General features: G+C 46.2%; 1 protein-coding gene across 4 annotated transcripts in view; it reads left to right on the forward strand.

Annotated features, from left to right (window-relative positions):
* Window positions 1–17,985, forward strand: part of MPP2 (MAGUK p55 scaffold protein 2) — a 627,381-nt gene that overhangs the window by 556,553 nt on the left and 52,843 nt on the right. For all 4 annotated transcript variants that reach the window (XM_086923954.1, XM_086923953.1, XM_086923952.1 and 1 more), the window contains one exon: window positions 15,322–15,390. In XM_086923954.1, coding sequence (XP_086780080.1) covers window positions 15,322–15,390 — 69 coding nt within the window. The remainder of the gene's footprint in view (window positions 1–15,321; window positions 15,391–17,985) is intronic.

Genomic DNA, 17,985 nt, shown 5'->3' on the forward strand with positions numbered 1-17,985 from the left:
GCGTGGTAAAAGCATATAAAATGTAATGCCATGCGTTCTAATGGCATTGCGGAGTCATGGTACTTTCGTAATGAAAGTATGCGGAGTGATGGTATGCGGAAAGAAAGTTGCGTATTAATGGGTTTTTACCCTCCCCCGGTAAGTACATTGGTGGCACGGCGGCCCACATCTCCAGCAACATACTCATATTTTTTCACCACCCATTTGAAAAATGCAGCGGTCTCTCTCATTGATGGCCAGCACCGACATAAACTTTTAGACACACCTCCCGCCACAAGTTCTAGAATTGCTAACTTTAGAGCTGGGGAGCTACGTTCGAATCTCGGCATCAGCTCAACAACCTGTGATTCCAGGCAAATCGCTTTGTCTCCCCGTGCCTACCACGAATGAATGTGTTCTTCTGTAATGTAAATTGTGCACATGCCATGTTGTCGAGTTCGCACTATATAATATTGCAAGGAAAAATAAAGTAGGGAAACTAGTTCACACACTACTGAACACGCACTCTTAAGTGCATCAGCAGTGCACTGTGAATCGGAGCATTTCACAGGCCTATCACAGATAAGAAATGCTATCAAACCGAAATCCTACAAAACAATATACTACTGGCCGGCAGCAATTCATACCCGGACAACGTCGGGACGGGCTGCTAGTAAACAATAAACAAAGAAAGAGTAGCAGGACGTGAATATCCGCCAAAGCCGTTTTGACGACCTTTGAGAAATTAAAACCGCGAGCGAGAGCATGAAAACTGCTCTTGTTCTGGCAATTCTGGTCCTAGTGCTGAGCTCTTTTGTTACGTGACATTTTGCATCAACGGCGAGTGCACAAACAGTGCAAAAATTGCATTTGTATCTGCTGAACTGGGCAAATGATGTTCCAAAAGTGGTACACAGGTTTCAGGTATCGGTGCACCTTTGCAAAGTTGCTCTGCACTGGTCAATGTAAGTGATCTGGCCATAAGTGTCTTGCAATTACACGTACATGTCCATTACCTTGTTTGTTTAAAATGTGCACTTCTACATTTCATTATGGGTAATAAAAATACATATCTTTCTAAAAAATATGTGGAGTTCATGAACCCATCTACTTTTGCTCGTTGGAAACGGAAGAAACCCCAGTAGAACCACAGTTCACAACGGAAGTGGAGCATGCAACAGAAGAGTAGAGAATGTAGCGCTGAGACGGCGTCAACGGACTTCAGCCACTTACCGGCGCTACTACGAGCTCGGGATGTGTGCCATCCCGTCCACACCCAGCTCGACATTTCCTTGCTACGGTCTCTATAGGACGAGCAGCCAGCTCGGACTCCTACAACAGCCTCACTCATTGACCTTGACAGCAAGCACCGCGCTGCAGGGCACCGTAAATCCAACTGCTATTGGGGGTTGCTGCATTTTCAGCGGCACACGCGTCACTGGCATACTGAGCAGGTTCCTGCTGGACTGGTCTCTATACTCGAGCTGGGAGTCCCCTTTTAATTACGTGCATGTCACAGACATATAGATAAAGCGTCTGCTGCCTGCTCGCATGCCTTCTAAATATAGAGTTCAGTGCCAGCAGTTTCCGTGCACTCTCTTTGTGCACTTGGCCACACCATGTTTGCATTGGCTCACTCAGTGGAACGTATTTCAGGACACGCCCTCTCTTTTTTTTTTTTTGTCCTCATCTTCACCAAGACTTTCACAGATTTAACAAGCCGATTTACACTCTTTGTTTTCTGGGGAACCCCTTGGCTCACTGTTTCCGTCGAGGCCCCTTGGCCTTCCTCACGTAATTGAGGACTGTTGTAATCATAGGACCGTAAAGCCAGAAAGGATTTTAATTAAGGCTATTAGGCAGGCCCGGCTCCAGGAATTTTTATTTGGGTGGGCCAAGGGTGCATTTGGGTGGGCCACTGCGGGCTCGATTTGTTGCATATATTTCTGGGCAGGCCTCCTTCAGGGCCCTCCTTTGTCTCTTCTTAGTCTTGCAAGGCCCAGTAAAATGCACTCTTTTTCCAAATCTCTTTCTAAATATTATCACTCTCAAAAAGTGTTTTTTCCATGTAATGTTCCTTTGATGGGAAGAGGAGGTTTCTGAGGTGGGAGTATCAGGCAAGTGACACTTCTCGGGCTCCCTCTGTGCGAGCCTTCAGAGAGAATCCCTCTTCGTTACTACCTCCACCTGACCCCAGACTCTGCAACACACTCCCTTACAGGCTTGAATATCCACTACTCCTCTCCAGTGCACATTATGTCACAGCTGACCTCGGGCCCCAGCCCCATATCAGGCACCATTGGGCTCCACTTTCATTTTGCCCGGTAAAAACATTAGAAAAATCACCTTCAAACTTAAAACATTAAATATAGGAGTAAATGTAATTAGCACACACTTTAAAGTATGTTCCACAGTAGCCCTTATGACCTGACTGCTAATTAAATAAACAAAAACAGAAAGGCCATGACAGGCCCGCCTTTATCGCTGATGCGAAAGTCTTATTTGGCGTCACATCAATAACCTCTTTCTCCTTAAATACCTTTACTACCACCTTCCGAAAGTGCCCCTCATCCCTCCATGACCCCCCTTTTGACCTCCTCCTCAGATTTCCTCACTGCCTCACGCCACAAGTGCCCCTCATAGCCCCATAGCCCCTCCCCCTCATGACCGCCTCCTTGGAGACCAGTACCCTTTATCTATCTGTAGCCCTTCCCACTCATGACCTCATCGTCTGACTCCTTCATTACCACCCTCCACCAGTGCCCCTCATCTATCCCCCTCCACCCCATGACCTCTTCCTAGGATTCCCTCACTGCCACCCTCCACAAGTGCCCCTCATCTCTCCGTAGCAACTCCCTCTCATGACCTCCTCCTCGGACTCCCTCACTGCCACCCTCCAACAGTGCCCCTTATCGCTCCATAGCCCCTCCCACTACCCTCCAACAGTGCCCCTCATCGCTCCATAGCCCCTCCCCCTATTTACCTCTTCCTCTGATTCCCTCACTACCACCCTCCACCAGTGCCCCTCATCTCTCCGGAGCCCCTCCCACTACCTCCTCCTCGGATTCCCTCACTGCCACCCTCCAACTGTGCCACTCATCTTTACGTAGCCCCTCTCTGATATGCATTTCATTTGTTGTATAGCGCAACTCATATCAGTCTAGTGTGTGTCAGTACTTTACACCACACACACATTATACAGAGACAATGAATCATACAAGTATGTAAATCAGTCTATAGGGAATGTCACATAAACCAATGAGGATTACAAGGTGTATGAATCACATGTCATCCATACTGGTGGGTGGGATATTTTAAGAGGGTTTGGTCTGGGGAAACAAAACCTTAGGATATAAAGAGTATTCCATGGGGGTTAGCTTTACTGATAAAACTGTATATCTGTCCACACATACTCATTTTAGCAACATTAGAATAACGAAAGACTGGGGAAGTTCTAACTATATCACAAAACAAAAAATGCGAAGTAACTATACCATTCATGTTGTAGGCAGCTCTTAAATGACAGTTCATAGGTCACTGTCAAATGATACGATTGTAACTTCTGAACTGCAAGTAACACATGGGTCTCTGTGACAAACACAGTAACCCACTGAGCTATCCAGATACAATACAGTTCATCTGCATTTAAAAACTACTAACAGACAATTGATTGCTCTCCAGAATGTTCATTAATCACGAGCGTTATCTGGGCATTTTGTAATGTCTTATTGTTGTCCTGCTCCAGCCATGATCAAGATAAAGCCATGATCAAGATAAAAACCGTTTAAATGAAGCATACACGAAGTATGTGTCCTGCTGGGCCTGTGCAGACTTCAAAAAGAAAGAAATGTAGCAACACATTCTCTTACCTACTCCATTAGTCAAACTTGGTGTCACAGCCTGATGTGATAAGCCACTGCAGGGGTTAGGAAAGGTGACTAAGAATAAACAAATTTCTTTTCGCCTGAGCTGCGTATGCAGCAGGACAGTAGGCAAAGGTTACCAAAGGTTACCAGTGTCAAAGAAAGGATTCGTCACCTTTCCCCATGTCGAGATGAAGGGGTGAAAAAAGTAAACAAAGCCTTGTTAACATGTTAATGGTCTTCAAAGACCTGTGAAGTACTCATGCATGGCTTCGATAACCTCTCTGTGTGTGCGCCCGGGAAAGCTGTCTCGGCCCGGGCTGACACACACGACTTGCGCGTTGCGCGCCTGCCTTCAGCCCTCACTACTGAGGGCCAAGGCTACTGTTTGGGTGGGCCAGGCTTATATTTGGGTGGGCCTGGCCCACCCGCTAGAACCGGGCCTGCTATTAGGGCTTCGGTTAATTAATCAAGCACCTATACCGTGCTCAACTTGTGAAGGGTTGCCAGGTGTTGGGAGGGTCGTCGTTACCAGTGTCTAGTTCAAGTCTTGACATATTAATTGCCACTCTAAGCCAGTCTTCCCTACCGGGGGGAGGGGGTGGGGAGCAGATTTTCACTTAATACATATCTCTCTTTTTGCTAATAGTATTAAGTACAATAATAGAACTTTTTGATTCTGTGAGCATACCCCCATGGTTTGGTCATTCATAACAAAAAAAACTAGAGGTAGGTCGACTTCCAAGTCAATGTCAAAGATAGATGATAACGTATCCCCGACGCCCTTCCAGAAAGTGTCTAGTGTTGGACATTGAAAAAAGATATGCAGGTCATTGGCATTGATTTGGGCAGCAGATGAAAAGGGCTGACCGAAAGCTCCTCTACGCATATGTATATGTATGCATTTTTAGGTCTAGGCTACATACAACTTTAGTTTTCTTTCCAAAACGTTTAATAGTACATAGAACATACTCCATACAGAATAATAATGCCTACGGATGGGCGTTGAGCCAACCCCCTTCAGTTATTGCCTGGCAGGTGCATTCTTATTTTGGATTACACCCCAAGACAACATACAAAGTGGCAGCCCCTGTGAACTATTGCTTTGTTGGTAACGTCATTCACATTTTGAATCAGTCCTGATAGGAGTGTCACTTTCCATGAGTGGTGTCATTTTGTTCTATTACACCTGCATCAAGAAGCATAAAGCCCTGGAAGATACTGGAGTCCGATCCCTGCCACCACAATGGTGCACCAAACACCAGCCCCCCAGGAAAAAGTGTTATGTGCAGTGCTCGCTGTCAGGCTGCGGGCAGCAGTGTACAGTAAACAAATATTCTTCACATGCATATTATACAATGGCCATTTGCCCTAAAATTTCAATTCAATTCAATTCAGTTAATTTGTATAGCGCGCTACATACCCAGAGGGTCTCAAGGCGCTTGGGGAAGGGTGGGGAGTTACTTGTCGAAGATCCATGTTTTAAGTTGCTTTCTGAATGCTAAGTGGTTCTGAGTGAGGCGCAGGTGGGTGGGAAGTGAGTTCCAGGTTTTAGCCGCCAGGTAGGAGAAGGATCTTCCTCCCATGGTGGTTTTGTTGATGCGAGGTACAGCAGCAAGGGCTTGGTTGGAGGAGCGTAGCTGGCGGGGGGGGGGGGGGGGGTGTAGAAGGAAAGTCGTGTGTTGAGGCATTCGGGTCCGAGTTCAGAAATGTGGTCGTTACGCGGGATGTCTAGTATGAGTCTGGCTGATGCGTTCTGGATGCGTTGGAGTTTTTTCTGGAGTTTTGCGGTGGTGCCGGCGTATAGGGTGTTTCCGTAGTCCAGGCGGCTTGTAACCAGTGCGTGGGTGACCGTTTTTCTAGTTTCGGTGGGGATCCAGCGAAAAGTTTTTTTGAGCATGCGAAGAATGTTGAAACATGATGATGAGACGGCGTTGACCTGTCTGGTCATCGAGAGTGAGGAGTCCAGGATGACGCCCAGGTTCTGTGCGTGGTCTGTCGGGATGGGTGCTTTTCCAAGGGACTCTGGCCACCAAGAGTCGTCCCAGGCAGAGGGGGAAGTTCCTAGGATAAGGACTTCTGTTTTGTCGGAATTCAGTTTCAGACGGCTGTGCTTCATCCAATCGGCTACTTCTTTCATTCCTTCATGTAGGTTTGTTTTGGCGGTGTTAGGGTCTTTGGTGAGTGAGAGGATCAGTTGAGTGTCATCAGCGTAGGAGATGATGTTGAGGTTGTGTTGGCGTGCGATGGCCGCGAGGGGGCTCATGTATACGTTGAAGAGGGTGGGACTGAGTGAAGATCCTTGTGGCACGCCACAGATGACTTCAGTGGCCTCTGACTTGAATGGTGGGAGGCGGACTCTCTGGGTTCTTCCGGCAAGGAACGAGGTGATCCAATCCAGTGCTTTTCCTTGGATTCCGATGTTTCTGAGGCGTTGTAGCAGGGTGCTATGACAGACTGTGTTGAAGGCTGCGGAGAGGTCAAGGAGGATGAGGGCGACTGTGTCTCCATTGTCCAGTAGAGTTCGGATGTCGTCTGTTGCTGCGATGAGTGCGGTCTCCGTGCTGTGTTTTGCTCGGAAGCCGGACTGTGAGGCGTCGAGAGATTTGTTGGTTTCGAGGAAGGCGGCGAGTTGGTTGTTGACAGCTTTCTCGATGACTTTGGCCGGGAATGGAAGGAGCGAGATGGGGCGGTAGTTTTTGAGTTCAGATGGGTCAGCTGTGGGTTTTTTCAGAAGGGCGTTGAGTTCGGCGTGTTTCCAGCTTTCCGGGAAGGTGGCGGAGTTGAGGGAGCAATTGATGACGTCTCGGAGGTGTGGTGCTATGATGGAATCAGCTTTGTTGAAGATGTGGTGAGGGCATGGGTCTGTGGGGGATCCTGAGTGGATGGAGTTCATCAGGCGGATGGCGTCCTCAGTGGAGATTGGGTTCCAGTCAGTAAGGATGTTCAAGGGGGGGGAAGGTACGGCGGAAGGTTGGGTGGGTTGGTCTCCGTGTTGGTTGTTGAAGCTGTTGTGGATGTCTGCGATTTTGTCGTGGAAGAACGAAGCTAGGGAGTCGCAAAGGGCTTGGGAGGGGGTGATGTCGTTAGAGTTGGCGGCGGGGTTGGTAAACTCTTTGACGATGTTGAATAATTCCTTGCTGTTGTGGGCGTTGTTGTCGAGTCGGTCTTTGAAGGCGGTTTTCTTGGCAGTCCGGATCAGTTGGTGGTGTATGCGAGTGGCGTTTTTGAAGGCGTCCCTGGTACTGGTGTTTGGGTCTTTTTTCCATGCCTTCTCAAGGGAGCGGCAGAGTTTCTTGGATTTCTTAAGATCATCGTTGAACCAGGGGGCGTTTTTGTTGCCTAGTTTGATTTGACCTTTTCTCAGGGGTGCTAGGTTGTCGGCGCTGTTGGTTAGCCATTGAGTGAGGTTAATGGCTGCTTGGTTGGGGTTCGAGGAGTGGGCAGAGGGGTTTTGAAGAAGCGATGAGGAGATCTGGTCGATGGTGATTTTGTTCCAGTTTCTTCGCATAGTAGGTTGAGGATGGTTGTGGGTTGTGGGCTTTTTGTAGAGAAAGTGAACGCAGCTGTGGTCCGTCCAATGGAGGGCTGTGGTGTGACTGAAGGAGATATGTTTGCTGGAGGTGAAGATAGGGTCTAGTGTGTGACCTGCGTCGTGAGTGGGGGAATTAACAAGTTGTTTGAGTCCGAGGTTGGCGAGATTGTCCAGAAGGGTGGTGGTGTTGCTGTCGTTGTTTTTTTCCAGGTGAAAATTGAGGTCTCCCAATAGAATGTAGTCCTCGGAGGGGAGGGCGTGAGGGGTGATAAAGTCAGTGATGTCTTCACTGAATTGAGCACGGGGACCTGGTGGCCTGTAGAGGAGGGTGCCTCTGAGAGTGGTCTTGGGGTCGGTGTGGATCTGGAAGTGAAGGTGTTCGGCGCTAGGGAGGTTGACGTCTGAGCTGGTAGAGATGCGGATGGAATTCTTATGGACGATAGCGATGCCTCCTCCTGTTTGGGTGATGCGGTCCTTGCGAATGATTTTGTAGCCTTCCGGGATGGCAATGGTGATGTCTGGGGCTGAGGAGGCGTTCATCCATGTTTCTGTTAGGAAGGCGACGTCCGGAGAGATGGTATCTAGTAGATTCCAGAGGTCGATGGCGTGTTTGTGGACTGAGCGGGTGTTGAGCAGGATGCATTTTAGGTGGTTGGTGTCAGATCTCTGTTTTGTGTTCGTGGGTGAGGAGATGGACTTGGTGCCGTCATACTTGCAGGAGTTGCATGTGAAGGGTCCATGGGTGTGTCCAGGAGCGGCTTGGGCGCAGTTGGCGAGTCGACCGGGGTTAAGGGCTAAAAGGGTGGAGGCGTCGTATGTAATGCGGGTGGGGTGGGTGCGCCGGGGGCCAGGGGGTCTGGCGCTGGGCGCGGTCCAGGCGCGGACGGGCGTAGACGGGCTTACCTTTGGCGCACCTTCGGCGCGGCCGCAGCACGTGGACGCTGCGCATTGAGGCATCAGCCTCAAATGAGTGGTGGGGGGCGGAGGGTGGGAGGGGTAGCTGGGAGGCGGGATCTGGGAGGAGCCACGGGCTGCCGAGGGTAAACAGAGCTACAAAATAGCTGCCATTATCGCACAACCTGTATTTACCAGGTCAGCGTATCGGTTGCTGCCTTCAGCTAGGGGCGGCTTCTCCATTTTAGCGGAGGAGCGTTGCCCCACAAGCCCCAGAGCTGAAAAATAAAATGTAATACATTTATTTATTACCATCTTATTTTTCAGCAACCCGTCCTGAACTAAGGGTCAGGACGTGGCAGGACCAGTGCTGCTTACTGGCAGCAGCAGGGAGCTGTGTGCTTTGAAATGTGCATGTCCCTTTGGCCAGCCATCTTGCGCCAGATGGCCATACATGCGCATGTTAAAGTTCTCTAACCTAGCTGCCTTAGACAGCTAGGTTAGAGAAAGCGCAGACTTCCAGTGCTCTTGTGAGCACTGAGTAAGGCCGCTCTATCCAATCCTGGTGCTGCTTTCATGCTGTGAGAGTAGCACCAGGATTGGGTAGTGCAGTTTCCTGCTTCTGGAGCTTCCAGAAGAGACCCAAGGGAGGAGTACATTACGCTGCAAGTTAGGTAAGTCGATTTTCTTTTTTAAATTTGTGTGCCCACCCATTCCACCTGCCCACCACCCTTGGTACAAGCCAGCCGCCTCTGCCTTCAGCACATAAAACGCTTGTCAGAAAAAGGCACTTTCACACTTTGAGTTCTTTTTTTAACTATGCTCTTTTAGAAAACAGTTACTTCAAAAGTAGAAATGACTTGTGTAGCAGGTTAATGCTGAAATACTCTTTTATATGCTTTATTTAAACCTTTATATAATAGTCCATTGGTTTAAACCAGAGCTAAATCGGGAGTAGGCGGGAGGGTGAGGGGTTGGGTGTTAGGGGAGGGCCATAAGAGGGGGGGGCATTGGCTGGCAGCGATGTAACTGTGCAAATGAACCAAAGGTGCCTTACTAGAGCCCATGGATGTTGACCTGGGTTAGATTTTGAGAAAATGCATGTGCTACGATGTGTAAACACACAAGTAATGAACCTCTGAAGCTGCAGTAAGCTCCTGTCTATTTTACAGAATAGTAAAGACTCCAATGTACCACAGGTGATGTCAATGCAGGTCCTATTGTCAGCTCCATAAAGTGTTTTCAAGTAATCGGTTTCTGTGAACACCTTTTCTTCTTACGGCTCCTGTGTCTTATTTACTTGTCACATGCGCGCTAACGGCTTGGTCCGGGAGCGGTTTAGTCCCTAAACGACTTTGGTGCTCCCCGATGGACCCGCCACCATTTAATCTCTATGTAATTTCACACTTTATGATGCAGCTGTAGACATTTTCAATATGAATGACAGACAAGGACTAAAGTTTAAAAGTGTAATCCAAGAATATAAGTACAAATACATAAGCTGGACCATCAGTAGATTAGGCAGATAGGTGTATAAATCTAAAGTATTAGAAACCCTAAGTAAAGTTCTGCTGAAAATCCGGCATAGATTCACCTTCGAAGAAAGGGAAAGGTGGGCCGAGCCAGCTAGGCAGGGAAAGAAGATCCTTTTATAGGACGTTAGACTAAGGATTTAATACATGCACCACACAAATACATGGTTCAAAGGGTGTGCACCACGGGCAACAATCAAGAAAAAACAATTTACTACTGAATTGTTCTCTCTCAGTCCAACTACAATAGACTCATGCAATCACCGAGCGTATTCAGGTGGCATGATATGTTATTCGGTCCAAGACAGTTAGGTTGTCCTAGATTAGGGACATGGGGTACAATGTGACTGAGAAAGTCTCAGTCTTTTCAGTGTAATGAAAACAATGGCAACAGTTTTTGAGTGATATGTTACGATGCCACATCCAAACGGGAAGAATACATAAAATTGACTTAAGTTAGCGTGAGCATAGTTTCTCGTACGCTAAACACTCCATATTCAGATAAAACCAGACCCCACTCTTCTCCTAAGGCACCTATTAAACGTTTCTAAACCAAGCAGCTACAACAATATGTAACAGAGATTATACAAAGAAATACCTCAACTAAATGTAGTACTTTTGCTCCTATCACTCTACAGAACATTGAAAAAGCCACCATGAGACAATTACACTCCATTAACTCCTCACTCCACAAAAATACTGTACTTAATCCTCTTAAATTAGGTCCGCTCTATGACAAAGAAAGCAGATTCTATCCACATTGATCAGTTTCAGTTTTTGGCTAAATCGCTTGCAAAATACGTGGCTGTCCAGTTCATCGAACGCATCAGCAAAATTAAACTCCTATGGCCTTTCCAGTCTTTTTTTTAGATGTGGACACAGTACTGAAACAGGCCTCCTTCAAATTTAGTTGACTTGCTCCATCTACTTAACAAAGGAAGCTCATGTTTTCTAGTACTACTCAACCCATCCTCGGTGATAGATAAAATTGACCTCTACATTCTCCTCCCTCTTTTATCTGATGTATGGCTTTTAAAGACAATCTTGACACCTACGTAAGATAATAGAAAATAACGCAGTCTACCATCTGAGAATGAAAGGCAACAAATATGTTTCCTGAGCTGATCTGAATTTCAGAATTTAGATCAATCGGTGACTCTAGCATTGAATGTGGGGAGGCTTTATTCAGTGGCCTGGCTCAGTCATGACTTGGTCTAGTGAAAGCAGTTCTCCACTCTGATGACTATCTCACATCACTAGCGAGGCAATTTGACAACACCAGAGTCCTGACTACGTAGAAATGGCTATCACTGGAGCCATAAAGCATAAGACCACCAGCATCACTTACAAGACATTGAATATGTATACCCCAAATCACTTGGAGAATAAATTGACATTATATGAAGGAACCAAAGTCTAAAGGGAAACGCCCAGTTAAGCCTCAGCCTTCCCACATTTAGACAAAGCACAACCTTGAAGCTTGCATGACAGTCTCAGACAATGGCCCAACATTTGCGTCTCTCCCAACAAAGGAACGCACGGTCCACAAATTCACTTTGTTCAAGATCACCGGCCCGCTGCCTGTTACATTAATCGCTATTACTGAACTGAATGTATTTAACATATTTTGTATACCAGTTTTATGTACCTGTGCAAGTGATTACCTAATGAGTCTCTCAATACATGCTGTTGTTATGCAAACTCATTACTGGATCTGATAGCATGTCACTAGTATGTAAAGCACTCTGATACCCTTGCCGATGGTTTTACTTTTCTATACAAAATCTAACTGGAATGTATATAAATATTTATCTTTCAGAGGCTTGGAATCTAATGTAAAGGTGGTCAGTAATGGGACATGTGCCAAAATATGCTGAGTGTCCCGTCTACCCACTTCTATGTTTCCGACCCCATTTTGAAGGGTGGTTCCTGATGGCAGACACATCACTAGTTCTCCCATCACAAAGACCATGGGTGGTCATGACCCCAGCGCCACCAGAATTGGTGTTCACCATTCAAAATGTTTATTTTAAGTTTTGGGGAGTTTTATATAGCGCGAACTAGACCCGAAGGTATCAGAGCGCTTTACATGAGCACCAATTGCATTACAGATGGACACATTTATCTCAGGATGTTGTGCAGCCCTGCCGCTACTCGAACCCGGTTTCCCAGCTCCGCGGTCGATCGCTCTAGCCGTTATGCCTCATCCTCTCCCCACGGATGGAGCTGCATTGGAGATAAAAGGCCTGATGTAGAGTTTGACGGAGTGGCTTATTCCGTCTCGAACTTGACAGATACCCTGTCCGCCATTTTGCAAGTTTATTATATCCTATGGCACTTATAATACGGCAGGCTGGATATCCGTCACATGTGTGGCAGGGAAACCCGCCCGCCAAACTCTAAATCAGGCCCAAAGTCTTTCCACAATAACGGGGATAGATAAATGAAGCCCCTGTCCTACGCTAGCATGCAAACATGTGTTCCATCTTCCACAGCAAACATGTAAACAAGCATTGGCAAAGCACTAAAAGGCCAATCTGTCAGCTTTGCTAATGCTTTTTTGCAATTGCACCTGTGTGCATGCATCAAGACGGGCGCACACGCATGGCCGGTCATCTTGGAATTTGTTTTCTGTTGCAGAAAGCCAATTCCAAGATGGCCACTGAGATGCATTCTCTGTCGTGATGCATTCGCAAATGTGCATACAAATATAATATGTGATTTGTAATACTTCTATATGCGTTGTGACGCAGCCAGTAATTTTTAAATGTACTGTTCTGAAAAGATAGGTGACTATGTTAGATAAGTAAATTAACATAAGAAAAACGTTAGTATAGTAAATTGACATTAAAAAATTCAACACCCGTGAGTGCAAAGCACAAATAATGGAGCCTGTTGCCTAGCAGCACTCTGCAGCTGCCAGGAAGTCATAAACAATAAAATGTAATAAAGGCACGAATAATATTAACACGGGGACTGGACTGCTTGTTCTTTTTCTCTCTAATATAACATTTAAAAAAATCTGCTGACATGAGCGGGGAGTCTGAACAGGGCCGGACTGGGAACTGAAAGCAGCCCTGGCAAATTTTTCCAGACCAGCCCCCGTCCGGCGCGTAGCGAGCGAGCGTAGCGAGCAAGCCCGACCACTACTTAGGGGGTTTTTGGAAAATTTTGGAAAAAGACAGACTAAAATGGTGAATTTTACAGCACATTTTTCATTACATATTCAATTGTATCAACTTTCAAAGCACAGTAAATAGTAGATGATGACCTTAAAGAGCACCAGGTCTAAATAGTGATGAGGCACCCTGCCCCCTCTCCTCCAACCCCCAGGCGGATCCATCGAGAGGTCTGAACACTCATGAAAAATAAATTAAGACGTTTGCATAATACATTCATTGACACAAAATATTATATAGAAACGCTGGGAGCATGAACAAGCACTGACCGCGGCAATAGGTCTGGCTATATTTTACGTGGTGAAGAGAGATGGGAGGAGTGAGAGGGAGAGAAGGAATGGGCGAGAGAGAGGGAGGGAAGGAAGGGGGGAAGGAAGGGGGGGAGAGAGAGAGGGAGACAAAGGAAGAGAAAGGGAAAAGAGGAAGAGAACGAGAGCTAGAGGAAGGAAAGGACAGAGAAGGACAGGGAGAGGGCAGTTGGGACAATGCAGTTGTGCTTTTTTCCCTTCAGGCTGCACTGCGGAGTGGAGACACGGATGGAGAGTAGTAGTAGTCTCAGTCTGTCAGACTCAGACAGACAGTCAGACTACTGTGACTCTCTGAAGCATAGATGCCAAGGTTTGAGATTGCTTATGTGTGACATTTTCATAGTGTCAGTGTAGCTATGAGTGATATTCAATGACCAATGTGCAGCCAATGTGTGACACTTAAAAATGACACTTTCTCGCAAGTAAAATCAAGCAATGAAGTCCATGGAGACAGATAAATATCAGAAGTTACATCCATATGAGCAGCGAGAAACTGTAAGAGCATCTTGAAACTGCTACATAGCACCTGAAATGGAAGGGCACTAATCGCTCTTTCATGTTTTTCATTTATTTTATAGTGCTCCTCGTGCTAGTGTAGGGTGTCAGAGCACTTTACATCATGCACACATTATAGCTAGACAATCATACGTGTGCAAATCAGTCTAAATGAAATGTTACATAAAACAGTGAGAATAACAAGTTGTAGAATCACATTTCAACCATACTAGTAAGCAATATATTTTAAGAGTGTTTGGTCTGGAGAAGCACAAACACATGATTTAAAAGGTACCACCGTGGTTGGTTTTACTTAAAACAATATATTTCTATCCAAACTAAACATTTTAGCAACATTAGGATAATGAAAGTCTGAGGGAAAACATAGTGCTGGGTTCTAACCTTTAAAACACACTTTTTGAATACAGACCCTTTTGTGTAGTTCATAAGTAATTGTGCTATATTAGATTGTAATTTAGGATTGTAATTTATGAAGTGTGACAAAATCGGTAACCCACTGACCTACCCACATAAAATGCACTTTAGTGATCTACATGTACACGTTCTTTGCCACAGGAATATTAACCTCCTGTTCTGCTTCAGGATGGGTGAAAACTGCTACTATACAAAATGCCGATCTTGTTCCAGCAGCAACATTATTCTAAAGATACGCTGCTATTTCCCTAAGAGCCTTAGGAGACCAGACAATAGCAAGCTGTTAGGCAGACTCAGTCAGGGCATTAAAAAAAGTTATATTTTCAAGTCCAGTGCTATAAAAATGACAGAGCTCGGCCCGCCGCGGCACCAGCCTGACGTGAGCAGCCAATAGCAAAGCTTCTAAATGCTCATTCAGGCTGTACATTTAAAAGTTATTTACAAGTTGTACAAGTACCTGATTGAGTCATGGCCATGACGAGTCTCCGGCCGTCTCTTTCAAATGAAGATTGTGTGTGTGCAGACAATCTCTCTGAGATGAAGACTGTGCGAAAGCTGGCGCTGCCTGCAACATAACGAGGCTGGCAGCAATTAACGGGCGGCACAGGCTGCAATGTGAGCAGTGTGGACGCCTCACGCACGCAGGCACGCACGCCCGCCTCACGAGTGATCACTTCCTGTATCTAGACTCTCCACTATCATCAAATCAAATGTATATTGTTAAGGCAACGTAAAACCATGTCAAGTGCGCTATAAATGCAATTACAATTCAGCCGCCGAAGAGTGTGACCCACGTTATTTCACGGACCGAAAATCGGCCCCAGCCACAAAACCGGCCCCCTGGCAGAAAACCGGCCCCCACCCCCTCCAGCCTACCGGGGGATTGCCCGGTGCCCGCAATTATCAGTCCGGCCCTGAGTCTGAAAATCTACTTAGTTATGAATGGAAATGAATGAATATTAATCTTTTCGTGGGACGTTAAAGTATACTTCCTTATCCATGTCTTTCTTGGAGGGGAGCTGGGACTAGTTTTGGAGTTGATGAGTTGATGTTTAAATCTGCTTTAATACAGTAACAACGCCTTTGCTCTTCCCATTGCAGGGGCTCTGTGCGGAAGTATCAGTGGAAAAAAGAAGAAGAGAATGATGTATCTGACCACCAAAAATGCTGGTAAGTTCTCCTGGAGTTAGAGGCATTCTTTCCAATATGTTTTCCTCAATGGGTAAGGAAATATTCTTCCATTGGTGATGGCTTGTATAGTCCTCTGACCGCAGCCCTTTTCCTCTATGTGTGATATATCCTCGCCAGTAGAATGGACCACAATCATTCGCTAGAGCAGTGGAAAAAGGGTGAAGCCTGAGAAAATGTGTCAGGGTGGAATATCCAGGCACAACTACAGTATATACTGCTGAGCATTTGCCTGTCCATGAATTAAAGTAAGTTGAGTTGGCGTTTACATTTGAACTGTATATCCAATGTCAAGAACAGAAATGTCAATTGTTAGTCCGTTCTGTAACATAAAACTGTGTGGCTACTCCATTGGAAGAGGAAAGGCCACTGGACCAGTAGAAGCTGCTCGTGTCGTCCCTTGCTAATCGATTTTGTCTCCCCTCAGAGGTAGGATATCCAGGGCTCTTAAGTGGGATGAAAAAACTGGGGGGTCTCTCAAAGGGGCGTGGCCAGTGTAATTAGGGGCGTGGCTTTAACACACTTACGCTAAAAATCCGTGTTTAGCATAGTGTGCCGCCCTCCAGATATGTGAGACAACAAGTAACATCATACCTACAACAAGTAAGGACTATTGGCTTTGTCAATGGTTATTAGTTGCATAAGATTAATAGGCTGCAACTATGGCTTGGTACATATAATATTGAAAAAGCTTTCACGTAAAACCCTGGTGACCCTACCACAATCTTGCTGCTCTTAGAAGGGAAATCCTGAAAGAAAATGACTCTTTAAAAGATTTCCCTCCCCCCAGAACGCTCACCTGGCATGACGTCATGCCTTAACTTCTCCACTAGTGAGAAGTGAGCAGTGTGAGCAGCGCACAGCGATGCAACTGCTGTCTCGAAATGGGTCATTATCGGGCTGTTTTGCACCCTGGCACTTTTTTCCGGACTGCAGTGACAGCAAACTGCTGTCCAGAAAAAAACGTACCTCCTGTGCCAGGGCTCAAAACAGAGCCCGATAGAGACCCGTTTCGAGGCCCCCTTTAAAAAACTGCCGGTGCTCAGACCCCTTGAGACCCGGCCCACTTAAAGCAATGGGAATATCCCTCTGCACTCCATTCTCAGTACTGGTTTACGAGCACTCAGCTTACAGCACCACAAGAGTGCTCCTGTCCAAAATTTTTTGAAAGGGTTACTGATAAAAATTCTCCTCCACCCACACTCACGTATTTACTGTTTATGGACCATCCAGTTGGAGGGCTCTGACGCCTCTGTGGCCTCATGGAAGATCTAGAGCCTACAGTGACACTCCTAAGGCTTGGCCAGAGGGGCCTAAGAAATCTACAAATCCAAGATCCTTTACTTCCTAAGAAAGCATGCCAGCTGCCTCTGATAAGGCTGGGAACGATATGACTTATCTGGATGGTAATGAACCTGTCACAATGTGTCATGCAAGTCTAGTCTGTGCCAGAGAAGATTAGTTGTTGGTGGATGTGATTTGAAGAACTGCTAAATCTTATCCCTATCAAAGTTTGACACACTACTTTTTCAGACGCCTGTGGATGGGTTGTGACAAGCAAGTTAACTCTAAAGGTCCTTTGAATTTGACCTCAGAAACACTTTTGAGAAGACACCTTAGCTCACTGAACATATTTAACCCTGATTAAGCTGGATTTGAGAACTTTATAGCAGGGTACATGGACTACAGCGGTGTGAACACGTTGTGTAGTCCGTTGTCTCATTGGTGTGTCTGGTGACATCTTCTCAGACTCCACCTCCACCATCCCGACATGTGCTTGAGCACCAAACTCCTTAAACTCCTTAGCAGAAGGAGGATATTCGGTGAATGTACCTGCAGCATGTTCATTTTTTATCTCATTGATCTGACCTTTGTTCATCCTCCAAAGGTGGCCAGCTTCTGATTCCAGTGTGGCCTTGAAACAACTGCAGTACCTTCCACTGCACTTTCCACCCATGTAACCAGCAACCTGATGATACCCCAGGCCCTGGAACCAGGAGTTCTTAAGTTTCTGGTGCAGATACCCTAACAGAGTGATCAGTTCTAGCAATACAAGTGACATGCGTGACGATGCTGAAAAGGAGAGTAGGAGCTAAGATTCTTGGGATCAAATAGAAGAGAAGCTTGCATTGAAGAGAAAGCAATCCAGAGCAGGCAAATTCAGCAACATGTTTATTGTGGATTCACAATAGAAGATTCACAGTCCCTCAACACAGTAAAGTCACTTCCCTCGCTTAACCTTCAGCAACTGCCACCATTCTAATCCCTCATTCTTCATTCTACTCACTATCCCACCCCACGTTAGATCTTCCATCTAGCAAACATTTCGTCCTTCCTCACTTGTACCGAGGTTAACAGAGCTTGGACACATGGCTTTGCTGATACATGCAAACGAGCAGGATACTTTTGCATGGGGAGTTGTTCTGACACTTGTGGATAATGTTTAGGATCAGAAGAGTGGGGCAAAGGCATATGCGACACGACGTACTGCATTACTTGTCCTTTTTGTAAGGGGAGATATTCACCCTGATCCCTTCCATTCATGAGATATCACTGGCACTGCTCCACGTGGGAAAG

Source organism: Lissotriton vulgaris, chromosome 5 (genome assembly GCF_964263255.1).
Source record: "Lissotriton vulgaris chromosome 5, aLisVul1.2, whole genome shotgun sequence".
Classification (NCBI taxonomy): Eukaryota; Metazoa; Chordata; class Amphibia; order Caudata; family Salamandridae; genus Lissotriton; species Lissotriton vulgaris.